Raw genomic sequence first — 21,513 nt, 5'->3', positions numbered from 1 at the left:
GTTCAAGGTTAGCATGGGCAAAGAGATCTATAATGCAGCATCTGTGGTATGTAGAAGTGGGGAATGAATGCTGAAAGGCATCAGTTCTCAAAAAGACTGCATGATTTTGATTTGGTGAAGAGATATGAAGAGAGATGTATCATGTGGACTGAAAGAAAAGCAAAAAGATGTTGAATACATTTAGCAGGACAACAGAGCTGTCAAATTCCTTTTTTTTCTGTTTTCTCTCGTATTCCAGCTCATGTCCTTGCCAGCAGTGGCTAATGATCTTTTACTTTAATGTGGGAGGAATGATTTCCTCTCAGACCACTGTGAATGCCAAATTAGAGCTCAAGTGGTAGAGGGTGTCAAAAGAAAAATTGGCATCTTGTGGCAAAGACTAGTCATGGCTCTTGTGGTACATCTGTGATTTCCACTGACCAAGAGAACTGAGAACTCCTATCTGTGTATTTCAGTGGACTGTTATTTTTGTTGTGTTGTGATACAAAGATAACATTTTCTGGGTTTTTTTTAGGTTTAATGAAGGTAATACCCAACTGTAATAGTCTCACGTGTGTATGACCTATAAATGTGTAATATCATTCACAGGGTCTTGTATATATGGGGAAACCAAGCACCTGACTGTATTTATGAGGATACCCTATTGAGAAAAGGAGGTCAAGGAGTTGACTGAAATTAGTATTTTTTTTATGTCAAACTTCTTTATATAATACTTAGATCTGGTATGCTGTTCATTCTCCTTCTAAATTGCATTCCATGAACAGCCTATAAGAGACAATAGCCTGTTTGCAAAACAAAACACAGGATCATTAGGAATACAGTTTTTTAATGAAGATTAAGTGTCACCGTTTGTTAACGCAGAAAAGCTTTGTTTTTCTAAAAGTATTTCAAGAACTACTAAAGGGATTTTTTTTTGGCTTGTAGAAGATGGTAAACAGCCACAGGATATTTATATCTTGGTATTTGAAAATATTAGCAAGCTAAAAATAGACTGAGTTCTTGGTCACGTTCAGTGAATCCATCTTAAATTGAAATCCAGTATTTCTGATCTGTTTTCTTCAGGTATTTGTATGATCCCATTTCAGAAATTAGCTGTTTGTTTGCGCTGGTTTGGTAGCACATTACTTGTAATCCTTCTGTATAGGTGAAGAAAAAATTCTTCTGCTAAAGAGAAAGATCAGTTGGGTTTTCTGTCAACATGATTGTCTAATCATTCCAGTCTTCCTGTATCAAAATTTTTTTAACTTTTTTCTGCAGCTTACTCACATTCTGATTTCTACTTTTAAAGTTTATTTCTTCTTAATTTCCACTTTTCTGGAATGCTTCATTTATCATATTCCGTTAACTCTTGGGCAAGAATTAAGTTATTTTACTACATTTCAGTTTTTCTTTGGGTCTTTTACTTTATTCCATGGAATTTCATCCAGTGTTACTTAGTCTCATACTTTTGTGAGGTTCAGGTTTTTTTTACTTTTCAGAATACTGTATTAATGATTCGTAGTTACTGTACCAGGAAGTACAGATTCCACAATGTCACAAAAATATCCAAGAAATGCTTCAGTGAAGGGAAAAAAAGTTACCTTGGGAATGGTTATAGCACTGACCCATAGCATTTGGGCTGCACTGTGAGGGGAAAAAATGACAACGTGCTTCATGTTAGGTTTGTGTTCTGAACCCACCTCAAGAGAAACCAGCTTCTCCCTGCTGAACAAAGACCTTGGGAGGTTTGGTCCACAGGCTGAAGTGAGCCTTTGTACATTACTCTGTAAAGCCCCAGTTTTAGCAGTGCTGTAGGCACTTGAACAATCCTAAGCTATAGGGGCGTTTTGGAAAGGTACTTGAAGAAAATAACACTGAGTTACAGAAGGGAGCATAGTTTGACTTCCTTTCCTTCCTCCCACTTCTATGTTGAAAGGAACCTTAAGGATCATCTAGTTCCAACCCCCCTGCCATGGGCAAGAACACTTCTGCTAGACCAGCTTACTCAAAGCCCCATCCAACCTGGGGAACAGGCCTGGTTCTTCCTGATTCAAACCACTGTGGATTTAAAAGAGAGTAATTCCTAAAAACTTGCTATCACTGGTAACAAAGTTTTTAGAAATGTTTTTACGTGAACATGTACTTTACATTTTTAAGATTGACAGTAATTTTGTTTTAATGGAGGAAACACCGAAGTGTGTGCAATGTTTGAAATCATGTACATGAAAATGGTGGTGCTGTTGTTAAGAACATGATTAATTCTAATTATTCCTTTAAAAAAGAAAGAAAAAATAATGTCATCTCAATGAGGAGATAATGTAGGGGAATATAAAGGATATTTTAATTTTTTGCCAACTCTTAATTATCCATATGAGCAAGATATCTTTCTGTATGCTTCCTTCTACCAAAATAAATCAAAAATATGGTCCTTAAAAATGAGCAAGCTTTTCTTAGTTATCATAGCCTGAATGAAGGACTTGCACTACATTTCAGAAGTCTTGGTTAGCATCTTCATTTGATTACGAAAGTGTAGGGTATTTTATTTAGTTGTCTTTTTTAATCTTCCCTACAAATATTTTTGTCAAAGTCTTTTATTCATTTATACCTCTGTAAAGAAAAACACTTTCACAGAAACAAGAAGGTTCAGTTAAAGATGTATGCAGTTTGTTTTTATTTGAAGTCTCATAATTTGTTCAGCAAAATATAAGTAGCTTTTAGAGCGCTGTCATTAGGCAGTGTGTCTGCATGCTGTCAGTCTTCTGTAGTGCTGAAATATTTTCCTTAGTACTTATTTTCAGCTGTTTAAAAGCTCAATCCTTAAGTTTAGCCCTGATATGCTTTGAGCTAAGATTTGTAGCACCGTCCAGAAGCACTTCTCTCACAGGTTGCACTTCTGTGACCCCACCTGGAGTGCTGCATCCAGCTCTGGGGTCTCCAGAACAGGAAGGGCATTGACCTCCTGTCCAGAGGAGGGTCACCAAGAGGATTAGAGGGATGGAACACCTCTCCTACGAGGAAGGGCTAAGAGAATTGGGATTGTTCAGCCTGGAGAAGAGAAGACTTCAGGGTGACCTAAGCCTTCCAGTACCTGAAGGGAGCCTACGAGAAAGTTGGAGAGAAACTATTTAAAAGGGCCTGGAGTGACAGAACAAGGGGAAATCACTTCAAGCTGAGAGTAGGTTTAGATTAAATATTAGGAAGAAATTTGTTACTGTGAGGGTGGTGAAGAATTGGGACAGATTGCCCACAGAAGTGGTGGATGCCCCATCCCTGGAAGCGCTCAAGGCCAGGTTGGATGGGGCTCTGAACAACCTGGTCTATTGGAAGGTGTTCCTTCCTTGACAGCGGGGTTGGAACTAGGTGATCTTTAAGGTCCCTACCAACCCAGGCCAATCTATGATGCTTCTATGGTGACCTCCTTAAGCTGACATAGGGCATAGGCTGCTGCCCAAAGGGAAAGTGGTGCTCTCTCCCAGAGTCCCCATTGACCCTCTGTCGCTGGTACTTGTGTCTCCTGAATTGCATGAAGGAAAAGATCAGTGTGAGATACCTGTATTCTTCTCTGGGTTAGTTTTCAGAGGGATCAGTTGTGTGCTCCAGCTTGCTGATCACCCGAGTGAGCTTCTGCACTAGTACACACGTGACCAGAACGTGGTGATAGGAAGAGGTAGGACCATGCCTGCAGTGGTAGCCCAATGCTGTATGGACATGGAGTTGTATCTTACCTCCTTTTCTGCCAGTTCATGACCCGTTCCGTGAACATTTCAGGAAAACTTGGGAACATGAGAAATTTTGTCACTCCAAATTAAAAATCAACAGTAGTTTTATTTGAAATGTGCCAGAATTAAGTGATGATTCTGGAGTGTTTATGGTTTATTTAAGCTTTGCTAGGTTAACAGTGTATTCTGAGCCTCAAAGTATGTTCTACATTTGTCCAAAATTATTGGACTAAGTAGATGGAATCCTTCATCCTCTACGGCATCTAAATAACGGTCTTTTAAATGAACTATGTTTGAAGAGTTAGCAGCAAACTTAATTAGAATACTTTATTCCAGTAGCTTTCTAAATGAAAGTTGTCTCATTAGGTACTGGCATTTTACTTGTATCAAACCTGGAAAATGAGGTTTTGTACAAAATTAGGCGGTTGACCTAAACACCTGCTTTCCTGCAGGTGAGAGTAGAATAACTGGGTGCAATTAAACTCTAATTCTGCACAAGGATTTCATTTAACATTTGCGTGTCTTAGTTTTTCATCTCATCATTGCTGCCTGCAATTCCTTTCTGGGACTCAGGTAAATATGTTTCATCCAGTGAAACCAAGTAAATTAAGTCATAAGGTAAAGTGTATTTGTAGGTTATTCAGTGATTTTCAATCAGTTTTTCACAAATAAATAATGAAACTAATCTGAAACATTATTGAACTAGTATGATGAAAGAGCCTTGGTAGATAGTAAAATGTTGTACATTTTGAAGTACTCATAATTTCAGAATTGTGATATCTTTCCTTGACTTTAGGCAGAATATTTCAGAGGTTGGAAATTTGTTTTCATATTCCAGATCAACAGATCCAAGAGAATTTTCAGCTTTACCAGAGTGCTCTTTTTTAGGCTGGTTACACTTCCTATAAATTTCCTAAAGCTTCGGTACTGTAAAGTCTGAGACTTTGTTCACAGAAAATATGTGTGTAACTGGAAGGACCAAGAAGCAGATGAACATAGTCTGTCACACAAATCATTAAACAGTAGCAACTCTGTCTTGTGATGTAATCACTTCTTTCTGAAGATATCTTAAAACATTGATGTATTAAGCATTTTTTTTCAAAATACATCTCTTGTAAGTATTAGGTATTTATTTTATTTTTTTTGAAGTACAATTTTTAGTATTCTAAATTGTTTAAAAATGAGCAATCTGAATGAAATATTGAAGCGGTTTCATGACATCATGCTTCTTGATTCAAGTTGACAGTACTGTTTACTTGTGAATTGGTGGCTTTCTAAGGTTGTGTGGTTTTCTCTCAATTGCAAGGACATTTTTGCAGCTAAAGAATTAATCATGCCCTCGATCTGCTCACTCTGGTGACTGCACAGCTGTTGTTATGCAACCTGCTTGCAGTTGGTTTTGGAGGCTTTGTTAAGTTCATCTTCCAGCTAGAGATGCCAGAAGTAGTCTACGTGGAAAACATGGCCAGTTATAGATAGTTTAAAAGAAAAAAATAGCATTTTGGCAGAACAGATACGAGTTTTCCTATAGCTTAGTTTCTGTATGTATTTCAAAGTTATTGATCCCCTAGGGGGACCCCTGGTGGCCTAGTGGTTAGGATGCGGCACTCTCACTGCAGCGACCCAGGTTTGATTCCTGGTCCCCCGGGCAGATGGAACTCGTTAGCCCTGTGAGGCCATCCATCTATGAGAAGGTCACTCTAAATAAACCTACGTCCTGAGGACCTCACTGCCATTGTCCAAGCTTGCTTGGCCCCGGCAGATGAACCTTAGGATTAAAGGGTGGGCTCAGTTCAGCGCATGCTGTGTCTCACCTAAAAAAAAAAATCCATTGTGCAGGCTCGAAAGGTAAAAGACCTTTCCCAAAATCTTCGTTCGCGAAGACTGGCCATTATATTATTATACGATCCCCTAGCAATATGCAGACATAGAAAAGACAAGTTTTGAGCCTCTCTTAAAATGTATTTTTCAAACCTTTTTTTACAACTATTGCTGTTTACTAATGCAAGCTTTTAAAATAAGCTGATTCTATGGGAAACTGGTGTTACAAAGCCTTGCATCCTTTAGATTTCTGTCTTGTGTTCCTGTTTCCTGGTAACTCAGGCCCTCCCTCGTGGAGGTGCCTTCCTTTAGCTTCCTCTCATGGCCCTGACCCTCTTCATATCCTCAGGTTCCAGCACTGTCTGCTGGCCTGGAAGAACTGTCTTGCTGGTGACAACCACTTGCATGACTGGCCAGCTGGCAAGCCAAAGGAACATAGCACTACTTAAATTGTATTTTAGCATTTCCTTAGTTGTAGGTAACAACACAGAATGTCTTGCAGAATATTCCACCTAAGGAGTCCTTCTGCTGTGCCTTTTGCAACGGGATGTGTCTATCTCGTATTGGCCTTTTTAGCCACCAGCACGCTTGTAACAAATGTGGGTAGGGCCTTTCCCAAATCTTAATTTGCGAAGCCTAGCCATGTGTGTGTGAAAGTTGTAGGTAAGGAGCAAAAAAAATTGAGGAGCTTCTAACCAATAAATCTCGATTCAAACAATTACACATCTTTCTTTGCCAAATTTAACTGGGATGATCCTTATCTTCTTCCAAGCAGCTCTTGTTTCCTTACAATTCTGTGGCTTTAGAGAGTCTTTGTGGCTGATTCTGACCGTAGCTTGACATGCTCAAGGCATCTAGGGCAGCAATTAGAGGAGAATTACTCAAGTGGTAAGAGGAAAGAATCTAGTTTTCACAAATGTTGTTGTTTTCCATGTTTGTGTATTTTCTCTAGTTTTTCATGGTAGTGCTGAGCAGGGGAGTCAACAAAATGCAGTCGCACTGTGGAATGTGCTCTGTGTGTGCTCATACCTGGGTTTATTTTTCTGTGCTTGGCTGGAAGGTTCTAATGCTTGAACTAATAGGATCATTGCAAAGTGACATTGCAAAGTGCATTAACAGAGAAAGGATTTCTGTAAATTGGAGGAAAAGGATCATCTTTGTAAATGAATTAAATAATCATTGCAGCCATAAACCCTGTGGTTAGATTTTTCCTTTTGGAAACAGACAATTCCAGTTTAAAGACACAGTTTAATCGGCTTTTCCTTTGTGCAGTGATAAGGTGGGTTTTCCTGTTGAGTCTGTTCCTGCAATAAATAGAGAACTCCAAAGCCAGTAATACTATCATGTGCCTCAAAGATTAAGGGCATGGACTCTGAAAATATGTTTTATTTGTTACTGTGCTGTAGACCTTATTTGTTAGATGAGTATGTACCAAGGGAGTTACATGTTTTCACTATACACAAAACTGTTTTCAAGAGATGAGTTTATTGTAGTATGGAAAATGTTTCTTCATTTATTTTTATCATAGTCTAAGCAGTCATCTCTTTCCTCTCTTGATGCTTAGGGCCTGTCACTAAATTTTGGTATATGCTATTATACAGTTTCTTTTTATTTGGTTTTGGTTTTTTGGTTTGGTTTTTTTGGGAGGGTGTTTTTTCTGGTGTCCACTCGATGAAAGCTTTATTGCAGTAACATTTCTTGAGGATGATCACAGCAAGAAGCATTTTGTGTTAGTCTTTTTACCTATTTGACTCTCTTCTAGTGCTTCTTATTCTTTAAGCATTGTGCTAGGATATGTTTATGGTGTAAAATACAGAGTTTCATTTTAACTGTATTCCCCTCTCTGCTGAGCTTTGCTAAAGGTAAAAAGATCATGAGCCTGACTGAAATTATTGGTTATTGCTAGAATAACAACCTTAAGTCTGACTAACCCAGGTTTCTTTTTTAATTATTTTTGTTTTCAGAATTGGTAAAGGATTTCAAGGTGTCATGAAAAGGTGGGGATTTAAAGGTCAGCCTGCAAGCCACGGCCAGACAAAAACTCACAGAAGACCTGGAGCAATATCTACTAACGTGAGGATTCTTATTTCCTGTTTAAACATTCTCAATGTTTTTTTAACTGCATACTAAAAATGAACAATTTCACAATATCTAGCTGCTACATGTACTCTGTGGTAGCAAAGAATGCCAGTTGTTTCAAAGGAAGTTCAGAAACCTGTGTAATGAGCAATGCAGATAGCTGTTCTCTTATGCCTCAGTTTATGAGTATTCTATATTGCTGGTGAGCACACATATTTCAACTGAGCAAATTCTCATATTCTGTAGTATAGCTGGGAGGAATAGTCTTAATACTTCAAAGAGAGATCTAAGAAGCTTTTATCAGACCATTAATAGATTGGAAAAGATTTGCCTGTTATTTTACACTGCAGATATTGTACCATTCTTTGGAACCCTACTTGCTTTTGTCACCTTGCCTGGCTTGTGTAGCTGCTTGATGAACTGATTCCCATAATCTTATAGGGAATAATTCCCAAAATTTTGTAAGCTTCTAAGCATTTTTAAGCAGAGTACAGAGTCATATTTTTGCTTTTCAAACTATTAATAAAATTGGTATAAAAGCTCTTTGAGCAGATTAAGTTTAAACTTTGTCCTATTAAGGCTGTACAATATTTAGACCAAACTAAGAGGAATTTTTGCAAACTAATTAAGATCAACTGAGTCACAGTACTGAACCTGAACTGTCTGTAATTTTCTTAGAGAAATTAAAATTTAGAAAAGTATTAATAATGCTCGGAGAATAGTAAAAGCAAAAAGGCAATAGGCAATGAAGTTAGAGTAATTGAGAGTGTAAAAGCACGCATTACTGATTTATAGCCTTCAGTTTCAGCTGGAAAAAGAATTCTCCACCTGGCACTTGTTTTCACTGAAGAATTTAAATATTTGAACACAGAACACTGTTTTAATAGATGATCTTCACCATTACAAAATAACTTCTCTTTTCTTTAAAATAGAATTTCATAAGCAGTAATGCTGAATGTAATTTCACAAAGTATGGAAAATAGTATTGGAAATGGGTAGATGAAAAAGAAACAAGATGAAAAGATGCAATAGGGGAAAAACAATGCCTTGTTAGTTTTTTCCTATCTAGTGTTGACCATCTCAGACGTTTTTGTAATTCAGGATTTTTCAGTACAGAGTCCTTTCCCTAGAACTGCATTGCAGCTGATTCCTGAAATCATGATTTTCACAAGAATTAAAAAAATGCCCAAACATTATTAATGAATAACAGAGAGGAGCAGGATACAAATCCCCTGATAACAATGTAGACTTGAAAATTATTGCACTTATTCCTGCCTTTTTTTTCCACCTTTGTAGTCCAGTTTATACCCAGCCTGTCACAAATGGGATACAGAAACTAAGCAATAGCAGTGAATGGAATTAAATTAACATTTCGTTCTCAAAAATACATGCATTAAAACAGATCTGATTTACATCAGTGTGAAAATCATGGATTAGGGGGAGGAGGGAAGCTACAGTGTATCTTCATTTCAGCAGCCTTCTAGGGCAGGACTGCTCTGGAGCTCTGTGTTTGCATCCACAAGTAGTTCAGGCAAGTTTCCAGTTGCTGTGGTCTGTGATGTAGGTGAGAGACTTGTGTTGACAGGAATCTTAGGAAAAAACTTTTCTTGATTTTTCACACAGTGCAAGTATGAATGAGTACAGATTTTACTCTGAATCTATATACATTAAGTATTAAGCATAGCTAGAATCTCTTTGTTCATATAGCAGTATATGTAGCAATTTTATGATTGAGGTCAAGTATTTCAGATAACATGTAGAGTAATACCTAACCTCCAGCAGGAGGTATTTAAAATGCTAATCAGTGTTAGATTTTTTCAATATTATATTTTCAACATTGGAAATATCAGCATATTTTCTCCAGTGCTCCTCTTGCAGTTAACACGATTTTTTTTTGGCCTTGTTTTTATCTAGAAAGCTTCCAAAGTTTATCGCGGAAAGAAAATGCCAGGTAAAATGGGTAACGTCTATAGGACATGTTTTGGATTAAAGGTGAGTTCTGAGTATACTGGAATGTGTATAGAGTGGTTGCATTGCCAAGCAACGGACTCAACCATGTAGCCTTATGTTGGTGGTGTTTGAAGTCCTAACTTGATCACAACCCTTCCCTTTCATTTACAAAAAAGAGATTATAGTTTCTGTCCAGATTCTGATTGGTACATTTGTACAGCAGCTCCTGGGCTACTAAAGCTACTTTTCTCTGCAGTTTGCACAAAAACCAAATTGACCTCTAGTTTGCAAAAAAGTGTGCTGCTGCTCTTCTCTGTTAACTGAAACTAATTTTTTGTAGCAGAAAATGTGTTCAGTTGAGCACCTCATTGAATTAAGAAATTAACAAATGCTCACAGTAACACTTTCATGAGGACATTTGTTTTATTTTGTCACCTGTGATGTTCAGCAGCTGTTGCCGTTAGAGGAAAAAGAGGCTTAGGAGCTCTGGTTGGTGTTTGCTGAACAAAGAGTTGCCTTACCAAATATAGCCTCATCACCTGCCCTTCAAAACTGTTACAGACTCCTGCATGAGAAAGTTTGGCAGTCAGAGTGGCATGTGAGTGAATTTTGTGGCAGTTTAGGCCTGTGCAGAATGTTCTTTCCCAGAGTACCACCTCCAGTTAATCAGTTTGTGCTTTGCTGGACTACTGTTTGTAAAAGTGGGAATAGTCTAAACAGGGCTCAATGTCTGGTTTTTCTTTTTTCTGTCTCCTAGGTGTGGAGGATCAACACAATACATGACATTATTTATGTAAATGGCTCTGTTCCAGGTCACACAAATTGTCTGGTGAAGGTATGTTTGCTAGTTTCAACTTACTGATATTAGTGACTCCTGAACTCTTCACAAATCTCTTCTTATAAAAGGAAAAACACTGGTTGAATGCAATCTTCATTTCTTCAGAATGCCATCTAGTACTGTTGAATTAAAGGGCAGTAGAATCAGTTCTGTCAAAGAGAGTGATTAGTAGGGGCAGTGCATCACACTCACTCTGAATGGCTCATTCTTAGCTTTGCACTGGGGTTGTGCACCCACGTAGCTTATGATAAACCAGCACAGTTGCTGAAACGCTTTGGTAAGTGTCTCCAGCCTACATCCATCCCCTTTGAATGCTAACTCAAGCCAGTAGCATGGTGGTGAAATTTCCAGAATATTATTTAAGGGCTGTATTTGTGAACAGAAATACACAGCAAGGTATTAGAGGTTATTCCAAGCATTCCCATATGCAGTAGCAATTACCTTTCCAAGGAGCAGTTGAGGTACAGAAGGAGACAGCGGGAATTCACAATAAAGATCTGAGTTCCCTTTGCAATCAATATAAATGTGTCTGTGTTATTTTCTGTGTCAGTCTGCAGAACTAATTTCAAATTTTATGGAGGTTGTTTCAAGATTGTCTGTGAAAAACTGAAACAATGAAGAGTCTAATAAGTGTTCTTACAGTGTAAATAATCCACATCAAAGCAAGAAAAGTGCTTCCGAGGGTTGTTTTCAAAATAGATTTTTCTTTCTAATTAGGTGTATTCTACACATCTGCAAGCACAAATTACTTGGAGAAAGTTGCTTCCTTTCAGACTGAATAGAGTACAGGCTATCAAACATCTTTGCTATGAATGATTATAAAGATTCTGATGTACATATGCCTGTATATCTGATACACAGTTTTAAATCCTCGGAAGTATTATTGGGATTTAAATTATTCAGTTTTTGAAAAGCTACAGAGTTCATCAAGTTCAGATGTTTTCAATTAGTTTATTATCTTCTTGTCATATTTTACTGTGGACATCCAGTTTCTGTTCCATGTTTCCTAGTTGTGAATCAGAACTCCGCAGTTACTTGGCTTTAAGTACAGCAACGCTAGCTTTCAAATAGGTGTTTTTCCCACAGAAAAATGAAGTTTATTCTTCTTTCTCTCATTGAAAATAAGGCCTTTTTTTCTGAGTGCGGTATTTCTAAACTGCTTTGGTTGTAAGGTCCAGCCCAAGCCTTTTCCCTTCCAAGATAGTGAAAATTGGTTAACACATGGCCATGAGAGAAGTAGTTTTCAGGACAACTGCAAAATTACTGGGCACTACATCAATTATATAGAATTAAGACTGTAGCTTGGCTGGCTTTTCATCCTTGTATTGAACCAAATTTGAACCAAATTACCTCTTCTCCAGCTGTGTCCCGTTTTTCAAATCCTAAGACATGAACCTGGTTGCTGTTAGTCTGAGGTTTAAATAAGTGGGAATCTGTTGCAGGATGTTAGTTTTAAATTATAAGTATACAAACAAAATAATGTAGCTGAAAAACTGAGAAACATTTGATGCCCAAACTGTATTCTAAATTCTTAATAGTACTCTTAAGCAAGAGTTAATTGTTGCAAAAGACGGTGCATCTTGTTATCCTAGTCATGCTCTTAAAATCCACATTTACAGTGGCCCTGCTTGGTGGCAAATGCATGTACATATCTCATATTTTTTCTCTGTAAGAATACAACACCTTATGAAGCCACTAAGACTGAATACAGTACCTAGTTCTTCTAGATCATAACTTTTATTCTAACTACACTCAGTAAATTTATTTTTTTATTTCTGATTTTAAGCGAGTTAAGAAAACAAACATTTATTAAACACCTGTAATATAAATTGTTTTTAAAAGCAAAGGTGTGTGTGTTAATACTACACATTCATATGTACTCTGTGAAGATCTCATTTAAACAAATCAATGTCCCCTTGCTGATCAGATATTGCGCTCACTTCTTGGAGAAGAACATACGTGCTTTCTGTCATGATTGGTCACTTTCACCTTTTTCTTCTACCTTCTCTTTTTCTTTATTCGGTTGTTACTGTTGTCTAGGCTGGGAAGCATCCCCGTTAACACCTTGGATTTACTGGTCTTGTTCTGAAAGCAGTCCTGCTGTTAGCTTAAAAAAATCCTTGAGGCAACAGCACTGCCACAGTCAACAGCCCTTTTAACAGGAGATTGCTGGGCCAAGCCACCCGAGTATAAGCGGTAAAACTACCGTGTTGACATCTGCAATGTCAAGAGGATAATGGGCTTGGACTGCTGTGGCAGTCTGCTGCATACCATTTAAGTGCCTGCCATGTCCAGGAGTCATTTCTGTTCAGTTCACTCGCCACGGATGATGATTGGAACTTTATCCTAAGACCAAAAGTTAAAATGGCTCATTTGTTTTTTTTCAAGTAAACTTAGTCCATCAGTATTAACTAAGTGGCACAAGGCACTTTTCTAACTGCTTACTCATCCTTATACAGAATGTCTACAATATCAGAATCTGTATTAATTTTATCTGTAAGTTACCTGTATTTAAAGCGTTTCAAGTCATAGTTATCTACAATTTAGAAGTCCAGGTATCTTCAAGTATACATTTTGGCAAATGCATTTCAGAGTTGCAACTAATTCCATTAATGAGGGTTAAGGATCCATGGGAAGAATGAGGCTTTTCTTCTGTTAGAGCTCCTTGATTAACATAATAAAATATTTGAAAGATCTTGACCAAAATGCTCCAGACTCAAACTTTCATGACATTTAATAATAAATAACACTGTTTGAGATAAAGGCACAGCAGTAGGTATTACTGCTATTAAGAAATAGATCTCTAAAAATTGTCTCCACTCACATATTTGGAGATTGGAGGCAGTATGTAGTCAGAAACAGTTTATTCCAGTTCCTTGAGCTGGTGAATCCATTGTGTGGTTTTTTTTCTTGCATAAGCCATATGAGTTACAGGTATTAATTGATTTTTTCTCTTATATTTTCAAACACATTGCTGAAGAGTAGAAAAAGCTTTAATTATAAAATCAGGCAAAGCAATACTATTTGACATCTGTTCTTTAATTTCTGGTTTTTCTTTCTCCATTTAATCTTACTGCATTTATCTGTGGTGTTTTTAGCTTGTCTTATGCCTTTCTTCCAGAATGTTTTCTTATTTGTCTTATAGACATTGACTTCAATATGTTGCTGTATATTTGTTTAGATCTGTAGCTGGGGAGAGGAATTATGGGATATTAGCATTTGTAATTACCATTCATTCCACTAAATACCTGCCTGTAATTAAGTAGGACTAATGTCTAGGGAAATTGAATCCTTCTGTCTTTCACAAGAAGTGAAATATTGTGTAACACTTTTCTCTTTATGTGCCTCTAAGAGGAAAACATTTGTGTTCAGTACCCACTCTGTGTTGCTTGGTAACCATTAAAACCACAGTGTACCTTTAAAGCATATATTTATTTTGTATGTTGTATTTTTGGAAACTTAGTGCATCAGCACTGTATTCAGACAGAGATGAAGCACCTAAATTTTTCAAGTTTCATTTTCAGCAGAATACTAGGATTGATGGATTTCTGGTTTAATGAAAAGTCAGTTTTCATTTGATATTGCACACTGAAGCATGCAGGTAAATAACTGGCATAAGTAATGTTTCTAGCCAACTGGAGAACTAATGAAAAAAGCTTGGATTTCTTTCTCAATTTCAAGGTCTAATAAAATTAAGAAACTTCAGCAGTGTGCTAGAATGCATGGAATTTTTCTGTTACAGGAGTAACATTGCAGAGAAAGCATTTGTAAGTTAGTGTGTTGTGCCTATCAAGATAGCTTGCCTCAGGTAACACCTGTTTCCTTCTGGTGTATCTTCTTAGATCACAGGGCCTATAGTTCCCATCTGTAATAGTTTTTTCTTTTGAAAGTTTATGGCTCTGGATTTATTTCCCAAGTATAGTACCAAAAATTCTCTCTTCTGTCATTCAAGAGAGAAGCACAAGATTTAATTCCCTTTTTAAGTAGTTTTTTTGCTTTCTAATGGAGAGTGTACTGTAGTATGGTATATTATAATTCAGTTTATCTTTGATAATGTTTTATAACTGTCCTAATTTTAAGGCACCTGGTTTTCTTAGGACATTCCGTGTTGACCACTTTGAGTATATCACTTGTAGTGAAAGCCGAAATTCTGGCAAATCTTGTAACCCATAGGAGTTGCTTAGCAAGTTAGATACTAAACTGGCCTTTTTGTATGCTAGACCTGAGTTAAATTGAAGTATACAGTTGGTTTATAATGTTCTGCTTGAACTAATAACCTAAGTCTTGAGACTGCTTTTTCATTCAGGTTTTTTTTTTAAGAAAAGTCTGTAGTGATTTGCATCCTACTTATTTTGTATCACACTTTCCAGTATTACTGTGTTGTGTTTCTAGCTGTTCATGCTCGAGTTGGGTATACTCTGATCAAGCTGAGGACACGCAGAAATAGTGTGATGCCTTCAGTTCTTTCATGTTTCCTGTCCTATACCTCGTGTTCCATGACAGAGTTGTGTGGAGGCTTTTTGTTTGGTTGGGGTTTTTTTAAGACAAAATAAGGCTGGTCAGAAATAGATATAGTTCTTGCGTTAAATTTTCTGTCTAGGTTCAAAAATAATAGAGAAGCTGAGCTAGGTGATGTATGACACCTGAGGAGAATATTTCTAATCTTTTTTTATATTTAAGCACATTTTTCTGTTTTGCAAACAACTTGAATTCTTTGCTGTGGTTGCTTATGCAGCCTGAAGCCCTGTTGAACTACAACGGTGAGTTGTGACTTAAGCATCAACTTTTGGCACTTGTTTAAGACAATATGGAGTCTTTTGTGGTCATAGATTTCTGAATTTGCATTTGTTTATACTACCCATTATGCCGTCAGTATAGGGGACATGCATATGTGCAGTCTGTTAATTTTATCTGCAAAACCCTTTATGACTGTTCCAGAGATTTAGTTACAAAACCCCAACCAGCTCCAATTTCAGCTTTCTCTAGTATTTTATTAATAAAAAGACTTGACAGAGAATACACTGTAATGTATATACACTATGTATCATCTCTCTGTAGTATAGTGTACTATAATATACTATAATATAATAGTACTGTTAATGCAGCAGTTGAGTAAGCCAAGCATTTATGGTATATTGAATTATACAGTGAATGCTTTTATGGATTGTAATAACCAGTTGGACTATCAGCCTGATTCCTTCTGTGGGTGAGAGGTAAATTCACTGGATTTTAGTAACACAGAGGATGAAAACTTACTCCTTTATTAGGGCTGTTCTCCGGAGGTTACAAGGAGAACAGGAAGAGCTGTGCTGTACTTCTTTACTGTGTACTTGTTTGCTTATGCAAACAAGCGTAGCTCTTGCTGCTGCATGCCATTGGACCCCTTTGTACTATTGTGAAGTTATTGTGCAGGAGTCTGAGGTGTTAGATACAGGTAACCTTTGGTATGCTGCACCCTTCATAAATGTAAAGGGAATCATTCAGTAAATCTCTTGAGAAGACAGGTAATTCATACTGTGTTTTAAGTTGCTAATCGGTACTTTCCGATATAAAATGAAATTGAGTTGTTCCTTTTAATAGGAATAATAATGGTAATATCTGATAATATCTAATTCTTGACATTTACAAGGGAGAAAGAAGGACGTTCATTCAGTTTGGTAGTGATGCTCTTAGGTGGTGCTCTTTTGCTTTATATTTCATTTGAAAGCAATGAATGTACAAGAAGATGGAAAAAGAGCAGTAGTTTTCACCAGTCAAAAGAAATACTGTGTCAATTATACTAGTCAAAAGAAAGAGCATATGAAAAGAAAACCATTTTAACATCAGATACGGCCTGTGCTTCTGGGATCTGTCAAGCTTCTGAGGAGTTTGGAAGTGGTAAAATGCAATAGTATTGTCCTGCTGTGAAAGCAACAACGGTTTGTTGAAAATGCTTCATGAGAAGCATTAAAACTATTTTAAGAATTCTCCTTATCACACAAGAGGCGCTATCTCTAAAATGTCCCTTGACATTAATATGCCATTAATGTAATGTTAAGTCTGCACAGAAATCTTACATTTATTTAGGTAAACTAATGCAGGACTAAAATTAGACTGTTGAATTTGCTTTCAGTTGAGAGCAGATGTCTTGCTTCGAAATCCTGTCATAAAAAATTATTTTAAGAAGAAAGGGAGGGAAAAAAAGGAGGAAAACAAACATTTCAATTCCTTTCATTTTCCAGGTGTCCAAAACTGCCTGTAATGAGATAGCCTGTATGTAACAACACATATTATTTCATGATGAAAATCATCAAAAGTAACAAAAAGTAGACATGAAAAACATTTTAATACATTAGGTATATGAAATTAATAAGTTAACATAAATAAAATCATTTATTCTAGTCTTCTTAATACTTACTAACATAGAGGCTGTGGGGCAGTTTGCTGTTGATAGAGAAGGCTTATGGTGTGTCATAGGACTAGAGAGTAAAAGACAAAGGGGCAAGGGAAATAATAGATAACCAGTGAAGTTACTAAAACATGTTTTCATATAGTAAAAGAAACAGGCACAACTTATTGAAAGGGAAGGATGATATCTCTGAAGATGCCATCCTTCAGATGGCATTGTTGAAGCTGTCTGTGTTTCTTCTGATCTCACTGCTGCTGGAACTGTTGTAGTAAAGGTCTTTGGACTTGGACCTCAAAGTTTATTCCATCTAGCTATGTAATGTAAATTGGGAACTGGAGGTACTTAAGTAGTTCTATGTGGCGGTTTACAAGTGAATAGAGAATACTTTTATAGGGAGGTGTCTGGTAGAAGAGGAAAGATCTATTTGAAAAGTTACTTAGCCATGCTAACCAGTACAACATGTTGAGCCCTTCATCTCCTCATTCTTAGCAAAAAGTTTTCTTTTGTTTATCAAGCCTGCACTTAGAAAACCGTTGGAACATCGAATTTATTATACACTTCATCTGCAGGAATCCTCATGGACTGTGAGAAGGGCTCAAGTAATAGCAGATATGAATCTGGGAAATAGAGTGTTGTCAAAACAGAGCTTCCAGTGGGCATAAAATTGTTTTATTTAATTTTTGGTATAAATCATAATTGTCCTATATGAGGTTTTTGTCCAACCAAGTAAAAACAAGCTTCCTGTTTTTTAAAAACCCACTAAAAATCTAAGAGGAAGAGCTTATCTTCCCTATAGTAGAATTTTTGTCTAATCTATTTGTACTTTTTTTTTTTTAATCCACTTGAGTATAGTGGCTGAAAGGGATTATTACAGCTTGCAAGGAAGATCATTTGTAACAATATAGAAACGAAGAATTTAATTTTAAGTAAAATTTCATTGCTCAAGAACTTGTAGCTCTTTTTTTTCTTCAGAGATACCAGCTTTCTATCTGCTACTGCAGACAAACTGCTTTTTGCTGATAATTCTAGCTACTAATTTTCTTCAGAGATTGGAGTTTCAGGGGCTAGATTTTAAATCTTTCCACATGTAGAGAGGTCAGTAAAGGAAAGTAATTTCTCCGTGGCACCACAGTTCTTGGAAATGAACTGTCTTAAAGGCTCGTGTTTGACAAACTTGGGTACTGATTCCTGGGTGAAGAATTTTAGATGCTTAATTCAGCTCTGTGGTAGCCAAAGGAATTGAATACAGCACATGCACATATCTTTGCAAAATTAGTTACCATAATTAGTTTGCATCATACATACAAATGCGTGTCTTGGTTGTTGAAGAGGTGATTACACTGCATAATATAACTTGGTATGTCACGTAGGAAAGTACTGTGGGATACAAGCACAGTTTAAACAAGCCATATTTTTATTTTAATAACATTTTAAAATATTAACCAATGAATTCATGAGAGTAGGTTTTGATTCTCTCACTGTAACAACAAATTCTCTTTGTTTTGTTTTTATTTAGTTTTGTTGGTTTTTAACAAACTCCTTAAGGATGGGTACAGAATGTTCAATTTGATAGCTGGGCTTGGTGTTAAAATAGATGATCATTATATGTGGAATTCTTTAAACAAGTGCGATGTGAATGCTCCTGGGTTTTTTCTTATGCATGCAAGCTGAGTTCTTTAATTTCTAGTGTATCACTGCCTGAAAGTCTGCTATAAGATTTATTAACTCTACCCTTCCCCTTCCTGCTTTTTAGGTCAGAGATAGCAAATTGCCTACTTGCAAGGAATACAATAAAAACCCTCCATTCCCTACATTTTTTGCTGATGGAGATGAAAAACTACCAGAAGACCTTTTTGATGAGGAAATCTTCCAGTTCACGGATCCATCTGTCACATATACATAATGTTCTTCACATCTTTGAAAACACACAGTTTCATTATTTTCATGAACTTTGCAATTCTGTATGAAAGAAAACCTATGAATTGCAGTCTGGCCAAATGACTTAAACACTTCAGATATTGCCATTTTGGTCAGGTAATCGGGTTTCCCACTGTCAATTTCAAACCAGGGACAGGTTGTAAAGCACATCAAATAGTGTGTCTTCAGTGAACTTTTGTCCTTTGCCTCAGGCTATGAAAACTTACTCATTTCTGAAAACTGTTGTTTTGAGATGGTTCCAGTTCATTTTCTAAATGCTAACAAACTCTGTTTCTTTCTTATGTAAAGTATTCTGGGCAACTCTGATCAATCAAAAAACGTTCCAAATCTGCCTTGGCATCTGGGGGAGGAGATGTGTGGGGAGAGGAGGCGGGGGAGATCTGTGAAGAATAATCCAAAATAAAACAAGAAAATGCATTGTTCTGCAGCAGCACAAGCTTGTTTTGCTTCCTTCTTTTCACCAGAGCTCTTTTTCTTCTTTTGCTTTAACATTGTGTTGAGTTAATGGTAGCAGATACCCAACAAATTTTCTAGGGGGAGGATGATGCTGGCCATGTGTAGGGTGAGGGGGTGTTCAGATGGGAAATGTTCAGTAACAAAGCAGCACTAAGACTGCAGTGGCCACCTGTTTGCTAACAGCTTGTTCTGAACTTCGCAGAGGGTCCCTCGAATGCTCTCTGGAGAAATATCTCCACACCTACCACTGTCTCTGTATTGGATTCTTAAGCTGTTACAGGAGAGCTGTTACTAAGAAAGCAGGTAAAATGTGAGGGATTTGTCTTTATGATAGTGCTCATTTTTCTTCTGCCCGACCTTTCAGTAGTAGCTGGAATCATTACACTCCTTTTATTTTCCATCTTGTGTGATTTACTATTTATAAGTTTGATCTTTTGAACACTGTAAATCCTCTCACCTACAGAGGTAAGTACCTGCCTGTCTGTACCATCTGAGTACTTAGAAGTCCTACAGTAGTTCAAGAACTTACATACAAATTACCATTAATACTGTGGCAGTGCTGTCTACTCATCTTTGCAGCTTCATCACAAGACATCAAATACCTAAAGTAAATGAGATTTCTCAAAACCTTACTAATACTACCCAATTTAAAAGGTGACATCCGTACCTTTGTGGTAACTTCCAGTCACTGAAGATGTTTTATTTTCTTTTGTGATTGCTTGAAGAAACCACATGCCATCTTACAAAGGCTCTGTGTTAGCTGCTGACTTGTAGTAGACTGGGAGTGATCATTAGAGACTGTGGTATGGAAATATGAACTGCTGTATATCTGCATTGTAGGATATCCTCTTTGCTCAATTCAGTCCGATATAAAATGTGATTCAAATAAGTGCACCAGAATGCTGAAGAAACAGCAGCCCCTTCGTGCTTCCCCTTCCCATAAGTCACACTGGTTCTGCAAGTGCAGACAACACACACAGAGCACACGTGATGCAAAAAGCAGGTAGCAAATACCAAGTGGGGTGTTGCGTTTTGGCTGAGATAGTACTGAGTGACACCTCTCACCTGCTTCAGATAGTTGCTGTTTCCTGAGGAGGAGATTGGTTTCCAATTTCCTGATTGCAAAATAAATTTTAAAAGTTACAGCTTTTCAAGTTTGCTTGTTGTGGAACACACATAAATCAGGGAGTGTCCAGATATGTAGCCCACTGTTCTGCTCTGGTTTAGGGGATAATTCTGACACACATATGCTTTCCTTGAGGAACTTTTTTGTTGGCTTTTTGTTTTACTTGGTAATTGATCCTGGGCTATGACAGAGATGACCATACAGAGAGATATCTTTTCCTATTTTGTTTCTCAGCCAGAATATCCTAGATGTGGGATCCTTTCCTGTGACTAGTTGTATTTTGGGTTTGCTTTCAGCATATGCCTTGCAAAGTCCAAAGAATCAAATGTGAGCTCAAAGGGAGCCACAGGTTTATAAAAGTAAATTAAGGTGAGCTCTGTATCAGGTATTATTTCAGTGTGAGGAGAAAATTGACAACCTACTTCAATTCCAGTTTCTTTGGTAAGAGAATAACGTCTCCCTTTTTGGCATAAACAGTGGCATTCCAATGATCTGATCACGTTACTTTTTAGATTCGTTGTCCAGGAGATGACTGCAGTCATTCAGGGAATTCTGTACTTAATGTTGCCTTCCCTTTGTTCCGTTTTAAAATTTCTATTGAAACATATATACTATCAGAGTAGTCTTTGCAGTTTTGCATTTGAAATGCATGATGGGTGTGAGCCATATGATTTTTTCAGATGCTGCTTATTCAGGTCCCTTTTTTGTTGAGATGTGCAAGTGAAACCTTTTCCATCTTTGTTTATCAAGAGTGCTTGAACACCAAAGACAAGAGCTGTCATAGCTCAAGTAAAGACTGATGTCCCAAAGGTAAGTATTTTCAGTAGAGCAAATGCAGTGAAATGGGTAAGATCTGTTGATGTGAGCTCAGAGTAGTGCAATATAGATTGGAACATAAACATCCATTAGACCTGTTCTTCCATCAGGCACTGAAAGGCTTATAGTGTTTTGTATTTAATTTTCCTTATACTCCCCATCTCTGTTTACTGCTTTCCTGACTAACGAAGGGACTTGGAACAGGAGAAAGGCAGGCTGAATTTATTTCAAGGAGCAAAATCGTTCAGAAGTGTAATGGCACCAAATGCTTTAAGCCCACCTACAAATTTGTTCTTAGAAAAGGGTGCTTGATGAACTATTTTTAGACATTATCAAAGGTGCTGGAGCTGAGTATTGTTCTTCAATGTGGCTGAAGGTTGTGGCTAATCGAGCAGATGTGCTT

At 37.1% G+C, this 21,513-nt stretch overlaps 1 protein-coding gene across 1 annotated transcript in view; it reads left to right on the top strand.

Annotated features, from left to right (window-relative positions):
• Positions 1-21,271, top strand: part of MRPL3 (mitochondrial ribosomal protein L3) — a 31,566-nt gene extending 10,295 nt beyond the window's left edge. The window contains exons 7-10 of the mRNA XM_027675536.1: positions 7,484-7,592; positions 9,513-9,590; positions 10,306-10,383; positions 18,528-21,271. Of these exons, the coding sequence (XP_027531337.1) occupies positions 7,484-7,592; positions 9,513-9,590; positions 10,306-10,383; positions 18,528-18,677 (415 nt within the window). The 3' untranslated portion in view covers positions 18,678-21,271. The remainder of the gene's footprint in view (positions 1-7,483; positions 7,593-9,512; positions 9,591-10,305; positions 10,384-18,527) is intronic.
• Positions 21,272-21,513: the final 242 nt, after the last annotated feature.

This window comes from Neopelma chrysocephalum, unplaced genomic scaffold (assembly GCF_003984885.1).
Source record: "Neopelma chrysocephalum unplaced genomic scaffold, ASM398488v2 Primary Assembly neopelma1_26, whole genome shotgun sequence".
NCBI lineage: Eukaryota > Metazoa > Chordata > Aves > Passeriformes > Pipridae > Neopelma > Neopelma chrysocephalum.
Note: the sequence above shows the minus strand (reverse complement) of the source record. Positions and strands in the feature narration are given on the sequence as shown.